The sequence below is a fragment of the Taudactylus pleione genome, unplaced genomic scaffold, assembly GCF_031769625.1.
Source record: "Taudactylus pleione unplaced genomic scaffold, aTauple2 ptg000109l, whole genome shotgun sequence".
NCBI lineage: Eukaryota > Metazoa > Chordata > Amphibia > Anura > Myobatrachidae > Taudactylus > Taudactylus pleione.
In genome coordinates, this window is record NW_028284511.1 from 3,323,192 (window position 1) to 3,343,817 (window position 20,626).

Sequence of the window (20,626 nt, forward strand, 5' to 3'; positions counted from 1 at the left end):
TAATGGATAACTTCATGGATATTCTAAAAGGAAATCAGTGAAATCATTTCACTGAATACCTTTAAGAAAATCCGCTCTAGTCGGAAGAAACATGTCAGAAGCTACCAACTAGAGGATTTCTGCTCGCACCTTCCTGAGGTGCGAGCAGAAATCCGACTTTAGTGCCGGCTGCAATGCTGTTTTCCGGCTCAGCACAGTGCTAACAGCCTTTTAGCCTGCACTTTAGTTGGAGAATGCCGATTACTGCAACCAAACATCCAGCAAAAGTGCTTAAACTTATATTTGTAAATAATAATATATGCAACAAAGATCTCTGGATTTCTATTATCATGTAGTATTCTAATTTTATTGCTGATTTTTTGCAGTGAGCTGGGGGAACATTTTTTTCTTTTTTTCTAGACATATTGAACCATGTTGGGAGGATGACATGGTCATGCGACCAGATCCCCTCCTGGCTGCAGGTTATTTATATTAAGAGGCCACTTCTTTGTTTGTTTTGTTTATGGAAAATTATGAGTTTTTTTGAATATTTTTTAAAATGTATTATGTTTCTGATGATACAGAAGGTATTGTATTTGTTCGTGCTATTTTTCTTAATGGTTGTAATTGTATGTACTGAATGTTATGCAGTTGAATCTTGTAATAATCATACATGACTCTGTCCTGACTGGATCATTTTTTTTCCCTCCTTTTCTTTCTTATGCGCTGATTCTAGACAAGAACTCTTTTGTTTGCCATCAGCTAACTCATGAAATCATATATTTTTTCAATTCAAAAGTTTTGTAATATGGATGAAAAGTTTGCTTGTTTGGGTGTACTTTTGCCCATAAAATTGAAGTATCTTTTGTAACCTATTCTGAGTGTTTTTTTTTCATCAGTGAAGACTAAAGGTGCCCATACACAGTGTGATAGGCACCTTGCGTTGCGATGGCTGATCCAACAGCTAACATATCGGGTGGCACCCACACAAGGAGCTATCCGCTGCCCGGCCGCCCGATATAATGGCATCCCCCTCCCCCACCCATATAGCGCTGCATGGGATCATACATTGCATCTCCAGATCAAGTGAACATGCAGTAAGATCTGGAGGTGTGATGTACAACCCCACAGGAGCACGCAATGGCCAATATCATGCCTACACATGGTACAATATCGCACCGTGTATGGACACCTTAAAGGGAAATGTATTGCTTGCAATTGTGAAAGATAAAAAACAATGGGTACCTATAACCAAAGACTTTGACTTACCTAAATTTTATAATAGTATTGTACTATATGGGGTATATTTACTAAAGGGAGGGTTTTTATAAGTGGAGATGTTGCCCATTGCAACCAATCAGACTCTTGCTATTATCTTCTAGAAGGTGCTAGGTAAATGTTAAGTAAAATCTAATTGGCTGCTATGGACAACATCTCTATTTCTAAAAACTTTAGTAAATATACCCCTATGTCTCTATAAAAGAGATTTACTAAGCAGCAGGTTTGCTTTTGTTGTGAAACCAATGGGATTTTGAGATCAAATCCAGCATTCATTAAATAGGTTCCAGCTTCTAAAAAGAATCTTATGTTGACCTCCTTAAGTTTCAAACTCCTTATCCTAATGCAAAATTGCTGAAAATTCACAGCTTGCACATCGTAAACATGCCATTGTTTAAAATATTTGTATTATGCACATAACGTAAAAAAAAACTGTAAGCCTACATGTCCCCATTTTCAGGAGTTTGGGCCAGCCATTCCTTCGCTCCATCCCCCAAATGCCGAAGCATGTCCATCTTGCTGCAGCTTGGGGGCATCTGCGATTGAGATTGTAGAACCCATTCTTCACATGCGTAGAATAGGTCCTACACACAAGCAGAATAGGTACTGTGCATGTGCATAGCTTATCCATCGGTTTAGCATACATCTCTGAATCAGGCCCAGTGTGTATTGGATAGCTCATAAGATAAAGCCGAACTTGGTGAAAATTGCTAGTTTGGCGAAAAGACAAAATCAAACTGCTCATCTCTGATATAGAACGGATAGATCAGCGGATTCCGGTAAGACCAAATGTGGTGGTCTGTGTATCTATATTAACAACAATTGGTGCACTAATGCTGTAATCCTGGAAAACGATTGTTCTCCAGAGTTGGAATTTGTAATGGTGAAATGTAGGCCATTTTATTTGCCATGGTAGTCCTCTGTGGTACTAGTGACTGCAGTTTACATCCCACCTAAGGCAAACACTAAAGTTGTACTGAATATTTTTATACAAAGTCTACTTTGATTGTTCCAGTCCCAAAAAAATTGTAAATACATGGGTCTAAATGACTACTCACCAGTTGCACTTTCTTCACTTATTATGTAATCTTTTGAAAAACATATCTTAGCTGACATTAACAGTGGTCTGCCACCTGATTTTGATAGACATCAGTTTGCCTATAGAGAGAATAGTTCTACTGAGGATGTTTTGCTCACGGTAGTTCATTCTTCCCTCAGTTACTTAGAACTGCCTAATACCTACAGATGTACCCTTATACATCTTTGCTGCAGTCATGCTAAACTGCCCCTCTCTGCACGCCAGGTTTCGTGAGACTTTCCTAATGCCGGGTGTCATTTTTACATATTTTAATTTGATATGTGACACTTGTATATCTGTGTACGACTAAGACTCTGAATCTGTACACGAAGTGCTACAATGCACACAGATATAAAAGTGTCACATATCAAATTAATCTGCACAGTCGATTTAGATGCATTTTCTGCAAATAAAGATGCCCAACACTGGCAGTGTTGCACGGGACCTGGTGGCTAGCTCATGCCAGGCAAGTCGCGCTGCGTGTCATATTGAGGCTAGTTGTATGAGGTCACATCTGTGTGAGATTACTCTTTATGTACTACAGTGCTATAAGCAGATGCCTACAAGTTGGTAGGTGCATAGCGGATATAAAAAAGGAGGGTAGTCCACATGTTGATTCCAAAATAGAGTAAGTTTTATTAATATTTTATTATTAAGGTTACAGGATACAGGTGATAGAAGAAAAATAGCAGTTAATATGATAAGGTATCAATCTCTCTTGGGCTAAGTACTGTACAGTACTGTGATGCACAAATAACACAGTGATAGGCTTGGGCACATGCAGACCCTTTTATAGTCCCAAGTAAACAAGTCTTGAACCTGTTGTTTTAAATGGCCAGTCAATAACACAGACATGTGATGTTGTTGAGTCAGATGAGTCATACACAGATACTGTAAGAGACAGCTTGTAGCATTTAACTAAATTCAGTTTGTAATACAATTTACCAAGCATCATTGGTAGTCAAACTACGTAAGCTGGGATTTAACGTGTCTATGTGTAATTAGTTCTTGGATTTCTAATTAACAGTCTTCAGCAAGTTAGATTGGGAAACTTGTCCGCTGTAAATAGGATTGGTACTGGTGCCCCACTGGGGTTTGTTTTAAGTACAATTGTATTTGCTCTTTTTACTTAAGACTGTGTTCCACTGTTCACATCTTATTCTATTGTCAAGTTCGCTGATGATATGACTGTAGTGGGTCTCCTTACCAACTGGTGATGAGAAGGTGTATTAGGATGAAGTTGCTCATTTAATTTGAAGGTAGAGAGACTAATATCAAATTGTTAGGTGTCAACATATCTGGGGACATACAAAATGAGATCTCGCACCAACCATATCTATTAATCTTTTTACTACCGAAATAAAATTTAGGTTATTCTCCCATACCCTAACACTTCATACATTTTTTACAACCAATGTTATATTTATATATGAAGGTGCTACCTGACAATCTTAGAGTAAATTAGCAAGAACAAAGAAAAAGAAAAGATTTGCGTCTGGTGCACTTGAGGGATCCCAGTAGTTCAAATCATTATCGCTGATTTCCTAATAAAATATAACTTTTATTATTATTATTATTATTATTATTATTATTATTATTAATAAAAAGATAATCTTAGGTCGTAAAGAATAAAAGGCAAAATAATTAAAATAATAGAATTAGATATGTGTGATATGTATATACATATATATATATATACATATATAAACACGTACAGCCACAAACAGTACTCATACACCCGATCTAAATCATAAACATATATTCAGCATTTCATAGCATACACTTGTGCTATTGAGACCGGCGGCAGCGTGAGGTGCTGACGAGCGTTTCGCCAGTGAATGGCTTTATCAAAGCAGTGCAAAGCGCTATTGGAAAACCTAATATTGACACAGACAGTACCTGGGAGCACATTCCCCATGATATTTACTGTACTGAAAGAATTAAATAAAGGAAATAAAAGACGATCAGTACACTATATGTATCCTGATTAATATTATCTATGCGTATAATAGACCAATGACAGGTGTTATTTTAGTATCACTTTTTCTTCCTATTTGTATATATATATATATATATATATATATATATATATATGTATATACATATCACACATATCTAATTCTATTATTTTAATTATTTCACTTTTTATTCTTTAGGAACTAAGATTATCTTTTTAATAATAATAATAATAATAATAATAATAATAATAATAATAAAAGTTATATTTTATTAGGAAGTCAGCGATAATGATTTGAACTACTGGGATCCCTCAAGTGCACCAGACGCAAATATTTTCTTTTTCTTTGTTCTTGCTAATATATGGGGACATGTCATGGATCTCAAATATTGTAGCTATCATTTAAAATAGGAGAACAGCACCTATATTTCGCTTGGAAATTGCGGTTGCTAAACCTATCAACAAGTAGCCTAGTGAAGTTTTATTGCTGTGTTTTTAAAAGTGTATCACTAAAGCAGACCATGAGCTTTGGAGAGGGTTGTAAGATTGCCTGAGTTTGTTATTGGTACTGTACTAATCTGCCTTCAATTGAGGAAATTTATGTTAACATTTGATAAAGAAAAGGAAAGCATTGCTAAAAATTGTAATCATCCAAACCACCATGTCTTCTCTTTATTGCCTTCAAAAAGACGGTTCAGGTGTATTATATCTCGAATATCGAAAACTGTTTTTAATATTAACTTGAACAATTATATATAGGTCTAATATAATGTTTATACTCTGCTGTTTCGGGGCAGTGGGTGTTTCAAAAATGAATTTCATTGTCAAGACGTTTGTGTTTGTACAAAAACAATAAAATATTTCATTCATCTATTAAAAACAAATAATAATAATGATTGTAATGTAAAGTGGAAAATGTAAATTAGAAAAAAAGAGAATGTTTTTCACTACCATTAGTATCTCCTTAGTTCTAATTGATTTCTTTCTGTTACCAATAAGTAATTTTATTGTCCAGCCAGTAATGTGTTTCTCTATAGTTAGAATGGGATGTAGTCAGGAAGCCAGTGGCCAAAATTCCAACCACCGGCTTCCCGACTGTGAAATCCTGGCATGGGACTAATGATAGATGTCTAAAAACCGATGCCTATCATCAGCCCCACGCCGAAATCCTGACAACCAGGACACCGATCGTAGGTAAGCTGGACATCAAGAGAGCTTAGCCACGGGGGGGGGGGTTAGGTTTAGGCACCCCTGGGGGGAGTTTAGGGTTAGGCACCCCTAAGGGAGGGTTAGGGTAAGGGGGGAAAGGGGAGGGTTAGGGGTGTTACTTACCTTAGTCAGGATCTTCAGCTGCCGGCCTTCCGGCATCGGTATTTCATCTGCCGGGCTTAGGTTCGGCAATGATTCATACTGCTTCTGTTAGAATGTATGAGCTTAAATAAATCCTGCATTTGTCATTTATTTACATTTATCCTGTGGTGAAATGCCAATAGATTCCCATTTGGATAGATTTGTCTATTCTGTCAATAGTAGTTCAGACACCTCTGGTATGATTAATAATATAGTATAGTACAAGTGATGAATTATTATTATTATTATTATTATTATTATCCACTTAACTAACTTTTTTTTAACAAAAGTTACTCGAAAATTGTTGATTCACAGGCCCCCTTTGTAAAATTACCTCCCAACCCTCATTTGTTATAGATACCCCTGTGGCATTTAATATCTACTAATATACCCCCACCAGCTTAGTGGTAAAAAATTCCCTGTTTTATAACCTCTCCACCCCCAGTGTAAATGGTCCCAGTTTGTACATACATCCCCTGTGATTGGTGTATTTTTTTTACTATTTTGCCCCCTCCTTCCAATCCCCAAAGTCCCACGCCCCACATTCAGATTCTGTGCAAGTAGGGACCTCCCTCCCCCGAGTACATTATCCCCAACACCCATTGGCATTACACTTTTTCCCTCAAGCTGAGTGCAGTGGAGCACATGTCAGGGATGACTGATCAGAGACCAGCCAAATAGTGCTACACCACTTCCTGGGGGATTTCAAAAAGGATTTACATTTTTGGGATGCGACATTGTCAGCTGAGCGCCAGCTAAGTGATACACCACAGTTTTTATACAGCAAACACATATTCCGCAGAGCTTTTGTATGTTCTCCCAGCAATGAATTCCTCTGGGTGCTCCAATTTCCCAGCACAATCCAAAAACATTCTGGCAGGTTAAATAAACTTTGACAAAAAAATGCCATAATTTATGTGTGTGTATACATGTGGCAGGGAATATAGATTGTATATGAAAGAGGGACTGATGTGAATAACAAATGATTGTCTGTAAAGCTCCCAGCCAATGAGCGGCTCATGCCCTGTGAGAAATTACAGCTGACTTCGGTCATCTGTCATTTCGTGATGTGTAAGTATATGCAACAGCATATACTTAGACATGTCCAACCTGGTTTGGGTAAGTAGTTTTATTGGTTTAACAAAACCCTGGATGCATCAATGTTACATCGATGTTGGTGTATTTTCAAACTCCATCACAAATGCACAGACCACACAGCTTAAAAGAGGGCATCTCACCACTTGTACACTCCGTTGCACTGTGGAGCACAAAGTGAAAGCTCAGATTAGTTTTGCATATTCACGCAACCACTATTACGAGAGCAACTGTGACTGTGGCTGCATTAGCAACTGTCTCTGAATCCAGCCTCAGATGCATGCGCAGTTGAAAAATATTGACCATATGCACACATTTCAGCATTGCATGCGGAGACAAGCGCCTGGATCTAGGTGAGTATAGACACTTTTTTCAGCTCCTGCCATGGATTCTACTTGGAGAAGGGGAAAGAAACATCTGGAAGCAGGTAAGTATGTGTGAGTGGGTATGTTTAGGGAATAAAGTTTTACTAGGCACGGTGTGTGTGTGGTGTCTTTATTTAACTATTTATTTTACAGTTCCACAAGTGCAAAAGGGCAGGCATGCTGGCACCTGTAGTTCCACTGTAAATTACAATAGTTTACTTATATTTATCACTGTATTACCCATCTACCCACACACAGCACAGGGGTGCGGGGAAAAGCCCCGGGCTTCAGGGGGGGAAATCCCTTCTTGGGGGGGATCCCCAGCTTGGCCTGAGCAGCTGGGGCTGATAATGCTTTGGCCACGGAGCCCCGGTAATAGGGTCTCCATTACAGCCCACCAGTTTTGGGTCCGATGCTGGTTTTAATTATAGGGTGACCCCTACGCAATTTTTTTCCCCTATAATTAAAACCAGGGCTGGCCCTGAAGCCTGGTGCTGGTACCTAAATTACAGTGGAACCCTACTCGTTTTGTTCCCTGTAATTTTAGGTACTAGGACAGGCTGACAAGTCTGGGACTGGTTAGACTTTTGGGGGGACCTCACATCATTAAAAAAAAACAAAAAAAACTTTTTTTATATTTACAGGCAGAAACATACATGGATCATAGTATGTTTCTGCCAAAAGTGCAGATCACAGGCAGGTGAATTTATTTCCTGAATTTTTACTGGAGAGTTGTCCCATCTTATGAGAGTTTAGAAACTCTCTGCTTGGTAAATTCCCGAATCTTATCTTGACTATTGAAAAGGTTATCGAGTTTAGCCGATGGTGAATTGAAGAGAGTTTACTAACTTTCCTGTATTTTCCTGTAGCAAAGGAGATCTCTCTCCCGAGTTTAACATTAGTAAATTTGCGAGGTGAAAAAAATGCCCAAACTCGCCAAAGATTGCAAACTATCCCAAACTCGATTCTTAGTAAATTTACCCCTAGGTGTTTAGGCATGAGAACTGGCATTCTCTGACTAAAGTGCCGGGCACTGTCATGCTAAGCAGTACATCAGGTGCATGCCCGGAACTTTTGTCGGATTTCTCCTCTTGCCGGATTCATCACCTGCCCAAACACCACGTTGAATTGAATAGCTTCGTGAGCTCCCTCCCACCGCTATTTAACATCATGTCTCAATAGTGTTTTCACTCTTCAGCCTTTTGGGGCTGATTGAGTTGCATGCTACTGCGACCACTTAATTGTCTTTTGCCATAGTGTTAATAAAAGCCCTTCCCCTTGTGTACAAGCAATGCATGTGGACAGACTGGTATGCCCTCTTTGTGCATGTATTTACACACAACAATTCAGCTTGGTGCATCTTTCGACACTACTGTACCATTGAATGCACAATAAAAACTTGCCCATCAGACAGTTCATCTCTGTGCATCTAAATAGCTACCTCCCAGTCTCTGCCCAGGAATGCCCAATACATTTACAATGCATATCAATCACTGCTGAACTTCTGTGAGCATTGTGGGACACATGTGCTGTGCAACTTTTTAGCTACTTAGGGCCTGGTTCAGAGATGGACGCAGTGTCAAAAATTCTGCAGTTGAGCAATGTTTTGCTACTGTGCATGCACAAAAACTCTAGAATACCCTTCATGCGCATGTGAGAATCAGTGTGTGCGATATCATTTGCAATTGCATACTGTATGTTATCACTAATGCTTGAGAAGGGATTTGCGATCCCTGGGGTATGAAGGTGAAGACTGGGAGGTGACCAAAAGTGATCACAAAAAGGAGCTGTTTCATGGGCGTGTTATGGGAGTGTCACAGAAGTATCTGGCAGCGCTGCTGCATTCCCGATCACATACAATATATCAGAGACCAGATTGTAGTTAGATTAGAGGAGAATACTGTAGCAAGAGTGGACCCTAGTAGGCTACCACAAATGTTGATGGTGCAACCAACGTTACATCGATGTTGGTGTATTTTCAAACTCCATCACAAATGCACAGACCACACAGCTTAAAAGAGGGCATCTCTCCACTCGTACACTCCGTCGCACTGTGGAGCACAAAGTGAAAGCTCAGATTAGTGTTTGCATATTCACGCAACCACTATTACAAGAGCGACTGTGACTGTGGCTGCATTAGCAACTGTCTCTGAATCCAGCCTCAGATGCATGCGCAGTTGAAAAATATTGACCATTTGCACACATTTCAGCATTGCATGCAACTCACATCAGGCCTTTTATCACCAGATTTGTTATATTTAATTGGCAGATTTCTTTCACAGTCCATTACTGGTAGCACAGTTCAACTTATCACTGATTTCTGCAAAGGACTCTGCTTTTTAAATTGAGAGTGTCTTGAGTGTGTATGTCACCACACATGATCAGCAGAGAATAACATTTCATGGTTTACATCATTTGAACTAGAGAGCACTCTTGGGATTGTGGGGGCATGGATTGGGAAAATAGAATACTTTGGATGCTCTCTCTCCTTTTTTTAAAAATACCTGCAGTGTTTTATCTTTATGAGGAAGGCATAATGGCATCATCTCCTCTCTAAGAGATGATGCCTTAAAGCACTGCCACCTCCCTTCCTGAGTTAGACCAACTATGGGGGATATGTTGGTAAGTCCTCTATCCCACTCATCCTTAGCAGTGAAAGGATTAAATAGCCCTTTTGAAAAACAATCATTGGGCCGAATTCATTTCAGTGCAATGATGAATAGCCGTGGTAGGGAGCTCCCACAGCTATTTAATACACTGCGTTGTTTCCCTTGTCAGGAGTTGGTTAAGTCAGAGAATGCCGGTTCTCATGACTTAACCTGGATGTTAAGGCGCAGTAACAGGCATTTTGTCAGATCTCTCCTCGCATCCCCGGGGGGGGTGAGAAGAAATCCTTTAGCCGCCCAAACAGCGCGGTGTATCCAATAGCTGGAGGAGCTCCCACCCGCGGCTATTCATCATCACACTGGATTGTATCCAGCCCATTGTTCTTGCTACCTTTTAAAAATTTTTATACATGTGTTCTAAAATGTCCCTGCTGTGTTACAGTCCCATTCAAACTTATCAGTCGTGAGTATTGATGCATATAAACCAGTTTTTTATCTTCATTTTGTAGAAGACAATTTTGGTCAAAGAATGATCTTGTTACTATATACATTGTTTTTTTTGCTAATCTTTATAATTGTTTTCTTAAATAAAAACCTCATATAAGTGCACTATCAAGGTTTTTTTTCCCTTTTGCCTACTCCATTCTGAATTGAGTATTCAAGAAAAGATGGAAATTTATCACCTGCCATTTGAAGCATCTTTTAAATAGAATTTGTATACAAGTTATCTGAGCTATATCTAAACCAGTTTACACCATAAGGAGGTTAACACATAATTTTTATTCCCTCATAGCGAGATCTTAGTAGTGGTTAGGATATCTAAAAGGGCCAATACATCGCAATCACAAAAAAAGGTTTCACTGATTCTGAATTTTATCTCCTGATTAAATTATTCTCCAATTCACCAATATGCGCCCATACATCAGTGATTTGCAGATCATTTTCACCACAGAACAGAACTGCCAATCTTGAAAAGCTCATAATTTTACTAGTAACAGTCAACCAAATGGCTGATTTGTACCATACACTGGCAATCTACAGCCCCAATTAGTCATTGGACAACCTGATTCATTGATTCCGATCACTTTTGGGTCAAAATTGGTGAATGGTGAACCCCATACATTGAACTTTTATTTTACACAATCATCTGCAAAGTGCAGAATTGCCCCAAATTGATCCCTTATGTATGGGCCCCTTTAGGATTATCATTTTTTGTTATTTTGTCTGTTTGTTTCTATATTATCTGATTATCTGGTTCAAGCAATAAAATAAAAAGAGAAAATGTTTACACATTGGACAGTTTGGACTGAATTTAGACTGTTTTCATTTGAACAGTTGGCTTTGTATTTGACATTTATTACATTTTACTAAATGTATTGATAGTGAAGCACCAGGGGAGGATACTACAACTGCAGTAAGGAGGTGGCAATAACTTACAAGAATAAAAAAACTAAATACATGTACACTAAGTACAAAATAAAAAAAACAGGGGTGCACATGTAGACACAAATAAGTAAACAAATCTGCCATATAATCAAAATATGAAGGGTGCAGCATTAAAAGTCCATACATTGTAGTAAATATATAAAAAGACTAGGAGATATATTTACTAAAGGTTGATTTAAATTGATTTAAAATTGATAAAGTTGCTGAAAATCAATCAACATCGATCTTGATTTTCTGGGACTAAATCACACATTTACTAACAGACAATTTTTGATTTGGTTTTGAAATTGGCGTGGGGTCCACTGCCATAGAAACCAGCCGCTGATGGACTGAGAGAGGTCTGACTTTTAGCCAATCAGCACTAAGGTGCAGAATCCCGTGTGGGGGAACTGTCATTCTCTGGGAACCACTGTAATGTACAGTATGTGCATACAGTGCTTCTGTGTCCGCGGTTCCGGATTTCATTTTGTTTTTTTGCCATGCTCCCTGGATGTCTACCTGGAGAAAGGGACTGATCAGTGCCATGGAGTAGTGAGAGCACATGGGTGGACATATTCGGTGTCCACGTACCGTCTATTTTATAAAAAAATATTTACAGTGGGGGTAAAACTGCCACAGAGCCCTTATTCTCTGGGCATGGTGGCGCTTGTGGTTCTCCAAGTGCCGCATTGCCAGGACAGACTTGCTGGGACCTGTAATCCCATCATAAAGAGCAATATTTTTTACTATTTATCACACATCAATCTTGCCCCCGCCACCACAAGAGGTGGAGGGAATAGCTCAGACTTTTACCCAGCCCTGGGGTATCCTTGGGAGGAGATACCCCTTTCTTTGGGGTGTGAACACTTTTTGAGGAAGCCCAGGGCATGGGTGACCAGTTTTGGAATGGATAATTCTTTGGCAAGGGGGACCCTGTGATGTGTTCCCCCTTGCTATATCATTACCTCCCCCAAGATGGTTTAGCTAGGTGCTAGTCACTGGAAATATGGGGGAACCCCACACCTTTTTACCAGGCTCAGAGGTCTGGGGTTGGTTATTTTGTGGTGGGGACCCCCCACCAATTTTCTTTCTATTTTGTAACAGTTTCTTTACACTGTACACACAAATGTACTGATCTGTTAAAACATGGCCAAACATGATTCTTATTAAATTTACCCTAAAGTGTACTACAGACGATGGGCTGCAACTTTAACTGCACAGGAATTACTCCTGCTAGTCTTTCCGTATTTTCAAATTGGCAATAATTTTAAAGGCAAAAGCAGTTTGGTTTTGCCTTTAAAATGATTGCAGCTTTAAAAATACGGAAAGACTAGGAGGAGTTCCCGCAGCAGCACCAGATTTCACCCTATTACATAAGCCCCTTTGTATCTATTTGTAACACTTTGATGATCATTTATAAACTGGCAGCAATAAAGGAATTTCCTGTAGTAAAATCATAAATCTTTTGATCATGCCTCAATATTTAGCAAAAGCAATATTTTTGCCAAATCATCAATGCCAATTTTTGAAATTGTGGGGAATATAAGAGATTGCACATTTGTGTACATTTTGAAATTATGCCCACGGCAAGTTTCTGGTGACTAATTAAAGGAGAAGCTGGAAGAGAATCACAGAGCACTCACAATAGTTATGTTCGTATGAGGAGGAGCTGGGACTGATCTTCCAACCAGAGATCCTCCCTGGCCTTCATGTGCAGGACACCACAGCCTGGTGAGTAAAAAACACATTCAACAGCTTTTTAAGTTTGTATTTTGCAAAGGACAATTATTAATGCATTGAGTATATTTTTCCAAAAAATATACAGGAGTTAAATTTACTAAGAATTGGTTTTAGCTTGTTTCCGAAAAACAAAGATGGGACAAAGATGGGTATTGATGTTGGTTTGCAGTACAAAAACACCCAGCATTTTCTTTACATCGGTTTTAACTGCCATATAAAAGCTGACGTCAATACCTGCCTGATTTCTTCTCCCTATTATGCAGCAGATCTGATAGCAAACTCTGTGAATCTGCTGTGGTGGTGAAGCACTGCACAGATAACTAGGATCTGTGCTGGCTTCATTTGCATAATATGTATAGAAATAGGTAAAATTAGAAATCCTTCCCCAAATCCTTAATTAGCATGGGCTTCTGAGCCTAGCCTAGTTTTGGAAAATAAGATAAAAAAAACAATTAAAAATGTAATTTGGTAATTTTGAAAGCCAATGCTTACTACAGTAAATCAATATATGGTTGTGTTCTAAAGTGTTCAGAAGTCAGTATTTTGGTCATGTTACCTGCGGTTTTGTCTTTAGTAAATGAACGGTTAGCCAAACCAATGGAAATACTTCCAAAATACAATTCCAATAACAAACTTTAGTAAATTTACACCTCAGTCTCTCGTGTACACAACTTAAATTAATATATACATTTAAAAAAAATCAAACACAAATCATCTTTATTGAGCTTGTTTTTTTAGTAAGATGAATTACATAAATAAAGAACATTCAATCTGATCTCCAAACATTAATGACAGTGTGTTTTGTTATTCTACTGTCCTGCCCCTTGTATATTTTTAAGACAATTAAAAAAAGTGGTAGGAACATTTCTAATTTTGTCTTTTAATGATATTTGTCACAGCAAGAAGCAGCAAGTCCTTATATAGACTTCCACAACCTCCACCGGCTGATGGTAAAATGTGCTGGTGAGTAGACCTAAAATGAAAGGTACAAAACATATGTTATATAGCTGTTTAAAGATTAATTATCAAAATTTAAGAAACTCATGCAATTCAACAAACTAAAATTTAAATATAAAAAAATTAAAGCCATATAAATTGATCATGGATAATCAGTTTTTTTAATATTTATTTTCTTAATAATATATACTTTAGGACAAGTGTTGTTGATTCCATTATTTTTTTTTAAGATATCACACCACAATATTGTCTAATACAATGTAATTTGTGGTCTAGCCATTGTTATTCTCCAAAATTTTTGAAATGTAACTCAAAACTGTGCTAAACATTTTTATATTTTAACAAAACCTTGGTTGTTTATGATGACAAACCAAAGAAGAATGTCATACCAGTAAAAATGGAAACCATGTTCAGCATTATGGAATTGTACACTAACATTTTACAGTAGGCAATGTAATAGTTACACATTTTCTTGTCTTGTCAGGTCCATCAGATGCCATACCAACACAGCCACAACTTTTAAAACAAGAGGGAGAACAGGAGGAGTTATTCCTCACTTTTTTGGAAGAAGGACCAATAGAGGAGAGCACAGGAGAAAAGTAATTAGACCACAGAGACACAGCAGTCTATTCCTCAGTATGTTCGGGACATTGGATGTCTTTTGTAAACTGTAGAAAAAAATACAATTTGTGTATTACTGCTCATATACATAAACTGGCATGAACCACTACAGCATCACAGTACACCAGAACAAGTCTGACCAATACTTTAGAAATATTAGACGGATGTATGTTTGACCTCATATGGGATATTTGTAAGCAAATAACAAATCATCAATTAATTAGTAAACAAATTTGTGCTACAAATGCAAGTGTGTAACAAGGTCAAAACAACATGACAACCAAGTACCTGTATGTCTGCAGAAATACAGAGACACCATCAACGTCTGCTCCAACTTGACCACCAAGACAAAGTGTAAGGACCCAGGGAGGAGACGCATGGCATGTCAAGAAGCTGAGATGTTGAGGCACATTCAAATAATAAAAAACATTTTATTTGTGTATTCTGTTTTGATTTCATGAAACTTGTGTGTTTATTCAAATTTTGCATTCTTTATTTTCATAAAAACCACATATAAAACACTTTGATTTAAAAAAAAATCATGTTATGCTTAGCTCCAAAAGGTAAGAGCTAAATGACATGTAGTTTATTATGTCTAAAAAAATTAGTATACAAATAATCTATCAAATGTTTTAATGTCACTTCAATCATTTCTTAGCACAAATTTTGAGTAAACTTTACACACTTAACAACATAAAGACAAGTTTGAGTAAGACCAGTGTTTATGTACTGTACTGTAGGAAGAGTAGTAAAACCTCTATATTTGTTTAAAAAATACATTATAAACCTCCAATATAACAAAAGTACAATATTTGTAGTGATATAGTCTGTGTACTGGTTTCTACAGACTTTGAAAATGTTGAAAAAGGACATATAGGCAAAAATGTCAATTAAAAATAACAGTGAAATAATAGGGACCGGCATATAAGAAGATTGGTTGGAACATACAAATCAATTTAACCCTTTTTGGATAAACCATATAAGTTTAACATCTTTCATGGATCGACTATGCTGGACTGATCCATCACACTTGCATATGGAAAGGGTCTTGTGAATTAAATTTATCTACTATATATAGCTTTAACATATTATTGCACTTTTTTGTACAAATACATATTTTTTATATTTTTTATTGTTATTATGTACTGTATTCGCAACAGTTATATTAAATTATAATATTTTTTAAATATTTGTGCGGTTATTCAGGCAAGCGCTCTACCTATATTTTCCAATATTTTACAGGAGAACTAGAGGTCCCAGCAAGCCTCCCCCGCATGCTGGTACTTGGAGAAACACAAGTACCAGCATGCGGGGCATTAAGGACCCGCTAGTACCTCTAGTTCACTTGCAAAATAAATTATTAAAAAAACTACAGGACACAGACACTCAAGGTTTTATGATTTTATTTGACATGCACTCACTCATTCACTCACCTGCATTCATACTACATACTTACCTTGTCCCTAGCACAGGTCTGTCCCCTTCTCCAGTAGAATCATGTGATCGGGACCTGCAAAAAATACTCACCAATCACTTGGTTCTGGTCCTCTTTTGTCCATGTAGGTATCCTAGGTCTTCTTAAAATAACAACCCAAAAAATACGGTACTTTGTGAATGACTGCTCAACCATTGACTTCAATGGTGGTAACCGCTAGTTACTAAAGTGCACTTGCTGGGACCTTTAATTCTCCTGTAAAAGTCAATTTTAGTTATTCTTTTTTTGACACAATCAACCAGGCACCTAACGCCCAGGGGTGCTGGGAAAGCGGGTTCCATGGCTGTGGCATTACACCCCCGCTAGAAAGAGTCGAGTGCTGGTTGTGGATAATACAGGGGACTCCTACTCATTTTGTCCTCAATATTTCCACAACCAAGACTGAGCCTGATGCTGGTTGATGAAAATACAGGGAAAGACCCAGTGCTAGTTGTGCTTTTATAGGGGACCCAACGTTGTTCGTTTTTTAACACAGAAGCATGCACAGATCTCACTGATCTGTGCATGCCCCTGTGTGACTAGTACCTTGTAATGAAAGTCACAGCTTTAACTTGCATGCACACGCAAAATGGGACCCTTAAATTCCCACTCGCATAATTGTTTGTTGTTGAGGGACAAACTCAAACTTCTGTTTGAGAAGGTGTGAGTTTGCCCTGCACTAGAAACTCATACTCTATTACATTTGGCCCATAGTGTGGGTGGTCATTTAGCAATTAAATAAACAACATGCTGGAATGAATGGTGAGCTAAAAAGACATGATACAGTACTGTATAGTCGCACATCAACAGGAAACAAGATTTACTAAGTGTGTCATTTACTTTCAGAACTGCTTGGTGGACAGCTGTAGCTGTGAGGAAAGTGAAGCTTGTATGTGTGCTGCCATTTTCTCTTATGTTAAAATATGTGCTGCTAAAGGAATTATATTAGAGAACTGGATAAACGAAGCTTGCCGTGAGTACATATTTATAATTATTAAAATGTAATATTATAAACAACATGTGTCATGGCTTCAGCAATAAGTGGCACTGCTACGTACTGTGGAGACTTTCAGATATAAATAACCCTACAATGTAAAAAAGTCTAATAATTTATGAGATATAAAGAACATTTTCAAATAATAAAAAATTAATCAGCAGTTATCTTAAATAACAGAATTTTCACAAAGTCAGTATGAATAATATACAATATATCATGTGAATAGCAATGACTAAATCATCTTAAAAGACAGTTTCATATAAATTAGAGCCAAGTGTTCAGATTCTTCAATGTGTTTAATACATAACATATCACATGGATAATGGTGTCATTTTAGAAAAATCAGGGCCCCATTTATTAACACTCCTAAATACCAGCAGCATATTTCATTTAGTATTGCAATGATGTGCCACTGGTATTCATCATTAACCATCTCGCTGGCGATATCCAGCGACATCCTCCTTGTCTGCGAGGTCCTACGCTCAGCTGCTGACATCCTGTAACTGCCAGGGACAGACTTCTATGTCATGTGCAATGGTCAGTCTGCGCTGTTTGACCCTACGGGATCCCGGCAGTTCCTGGAAGGCTTCACTGAAGTCAGATATTATACTGCTGGGTCCCCATTGCTGGCAGTGACAAACAGCGGCAGTCTTAGATTACCGCTGTTTGTTAAATACTGAAAGGATGCCATAACCCCTTTAGCGAGTGCTAAAGGGATTATGTATCATTGGTAAATAGGGCCTTCAGTATGCTATAAATGCATAGCCTAAAAACCTAGTGACGGAACTAGTAAAAAATTAAAGAAGAGCAGCATAATTGGGTGTGTGTTAGGGGCAGGTTGGACTGAGGGGGTGTGGCCAAGTCTGTGAGGGGGCTATGGCTACGTTCCCATAAGTGGCGGATCCAGAGGGGGGCCATAAAGGCAATCACCCCCGTACAGAAAGCCCAAAGTACTGTCCGCTAATTCACACTTTCAGTGTCTAAAAGTGCAGCCCTGCAAGCCTGCAGCGGTAGCAATGGCTCACACATTGCTGCTTCCGGCAAATCTGCACAGCTGCTGTTGCTGGGCTGCCGGCCCAGTGCAGTGTCCCGCGGGCCCCCCTCCCCTGTCTCCTCCCCACACTTACCTCATCGAGTTGCCGGTTACCTCCTCTTCCCCCCTGTGCACTGTAACCGCACTTTGCAGGTCACATGCTCAGAGGTCCCATCTATTCTGAGCAGCAGAACATTTTGCAGCATAAGCCGGCCCTGGGGCTCCATGCTGCTTACCAAATGTGCCACAGAGTGGAGGAGGCCTGCGGAGCAGCATGTACAGCAGGTAAGGGCCTTGTTGATATGCCCTATCTGTTTTAAATTATGTCTCCTTATGATGATTACAAGTAGTGATAGTTTTGTGGGGAGGGGGTCTGGAGCAAATTATTAGGTGGGCTGGAGCATATTATTACTGTGGGGGGGTTGGTGTGTGTGTGTAACATATTACAAGGGAGGTCTGGAGCATATTATTTTATGGGGAAAGGGTGTGTGGAGCATATTTTTGGGGGGTCTGTACCATGTTTTTATTAGGGTTCATAATATTATTAGCAATAAATAATATTTTTCCTGTTAATGAATATTTTGTCTGTTTTTTTTTTCTTCAAAATTTGTTGAAAATGGGAGGGACAGAGCTGTAAGTGGGAGGAGTAACAAATGGAGAGGGGAGGGGTTAGTATTAATTCTTAAACCGCCCCCTCTCCCTAAAAGTAAAGTCTGGATCCACCACAGTTTCCCATTGTGAAAATATAAATGGTAGAAAGTAACGGCAATAGAGCTGCTGTGCTTCCAATGAGGAGGCACAAAACTGAAGGTAGGTATAGGTCCTTGGTGGACGGTTGCATTGCTCAGTGAAAGTTGTAATAATCCAAAACACAAAAGCTGATAATGCCTTCCTGCTGCAAATACCTATTGCTACCTTCATTTCACAAGGGCTTCTAGCCTATAATGGTATTGTATCAAAAGAGATAAAACACAATTGTTGCCAAGAAAAAAGAATCCCTTAGGCCCCTCATACAATTACCACATGTAACATACTGATATTTGCAATACTATACAGTACAGACAATATCTCAGTGACTGCCACACAGAATCCTAATGTCCGCCATACAGTACAAACAGTATACAAATGAATACCACACAGAATCCTAATGTCCGCCATACAGTACAGACAGCATACAAATGAATACCACACAGAAGTCACCACAATGAAAATATAATGCAAAGTGACTTTGATTCTAATATATATAAAAATATAAATAAAGTGGCAGCGGCGCTCGAGTATAAATAAATCAATCGTCTCCTTGTGGTGTCCCCTGTGAGCCACCTGTATACTTGGTGATTTTTATAATCGTTGTTTACTGTGCTTAGCTTTTTGCACATGAATGCAATGAGTTCACCCTTATATGTGTCAATTTTAGTCTGCAATTTGTCACACCAGTTTTCACTTTTATCACCTAAAATCACTGGTAGGTTCAGGTGTTCAAATTTTAATATATCCTCTATGATCTGTTTAAGTTCCACCCCTAGTTCTTCAATTACAAGTAGTATCAAGTCAAATGCGCACTTATTTAATACACCGCACCATTTTGTGCAGAATTTGGGACTATTATGCCCTATAGTGGGGATGTTATTCATCCTGCACCCCCTGGGTATCTTTTTAGATCTAAAACATTCAGATAAAAATTGTCCATGAAGGATTAAATCTATTTCACGTCGCTTCAATCTAAGCAATTTGAGATACAGATCTATTGCTTTTTCAGCAGGTAAGCTCAGTCCTATCGAAGAGTATCTTTTCTGCATCATCATCTGTCAGAGAGCAAACTGCATTCTCTAATTCTGACAATAGATCCTCGTCAAGTGCTAAAGCATTAAATTGTGACATTTCAACAAATGACTACCACTAAAGAATAATCAAAATATGATCAATATTCTCAACCTGGAAACACTGGTGCTATTCAATGCGCATACATTCAAAAACACATAATCAAAGATTGCAGACACTGATCACAATATAATCTGGGATGACACATAAAAAATGCTAATATAAGAAGATGTTTATACATATACCAAAGTACCTCCTCCGTAGTTCATAATTAAAAATAGCGATGTCCTTTGCTTGTAATAGGAAAAATACAGTCATGAAATTGGGCTCTCTTAATAAGGAAATAAGAGCAATTATTCGATGGGTGCTTGGAAGGCTATGATTTTAATCACAGAACATACAATATCCAATTTGTCCCACACTCACATCCAATTAGATTCAATATTGGGGTGCACTCCCGCCAATCCAGTCCTTCTCCATAGACGGCAGGCAATTGCATAAAATTCCAAGAAAAGAGGCACTCACCAGGGAGACATGGCAGTTCAGTCAGTTTATATATAAAGTAAAAATGTGTTTATTAAAAATGTATTTAACTTTATAGGTTATTGTAATAACAATTGAGTTAAAATAAAGTTGGTATCCATAAAATTACTATTATTATATAGGCTTGTAAATCAGCGGGATACTGGGTATCAACATACACTAAAATACCATGTGACCTCCCCATTTATTTAATTATTTATATTATTAAATCAAGTTATATCTCCCTATTATGGGTTGGCAGTAATTGCATGTCTAATATTGTACCAATAACTTTAAGGGAGTGTGAGTGTGATGTGACTTTGTTCAC

At 38.2% G+C, this 20,626-nt stretch overlaps 1 protein-coding gene across 1 annotated transcript in view; it reads left to right on the forward strand.

Moving 5' to 3' along the window:
• Positions 1-20,626, forward strand: part of LOC148525217 (mucin-5B-like) — a 239,013-nt gene that overhangs the window by 77,488 nt on the left and 140,899 nt on the right. The window contains exon 11 of the mRNA XM_088471027.1: positions 16,772-16,898. Coding sequence (XP_088327153.1) covers positions 16,772-16,898 — 127 coding nt within the window. The remainder of the gene's footprint in view (positions 1-16,771; positions 16,899-20,626) is intronic.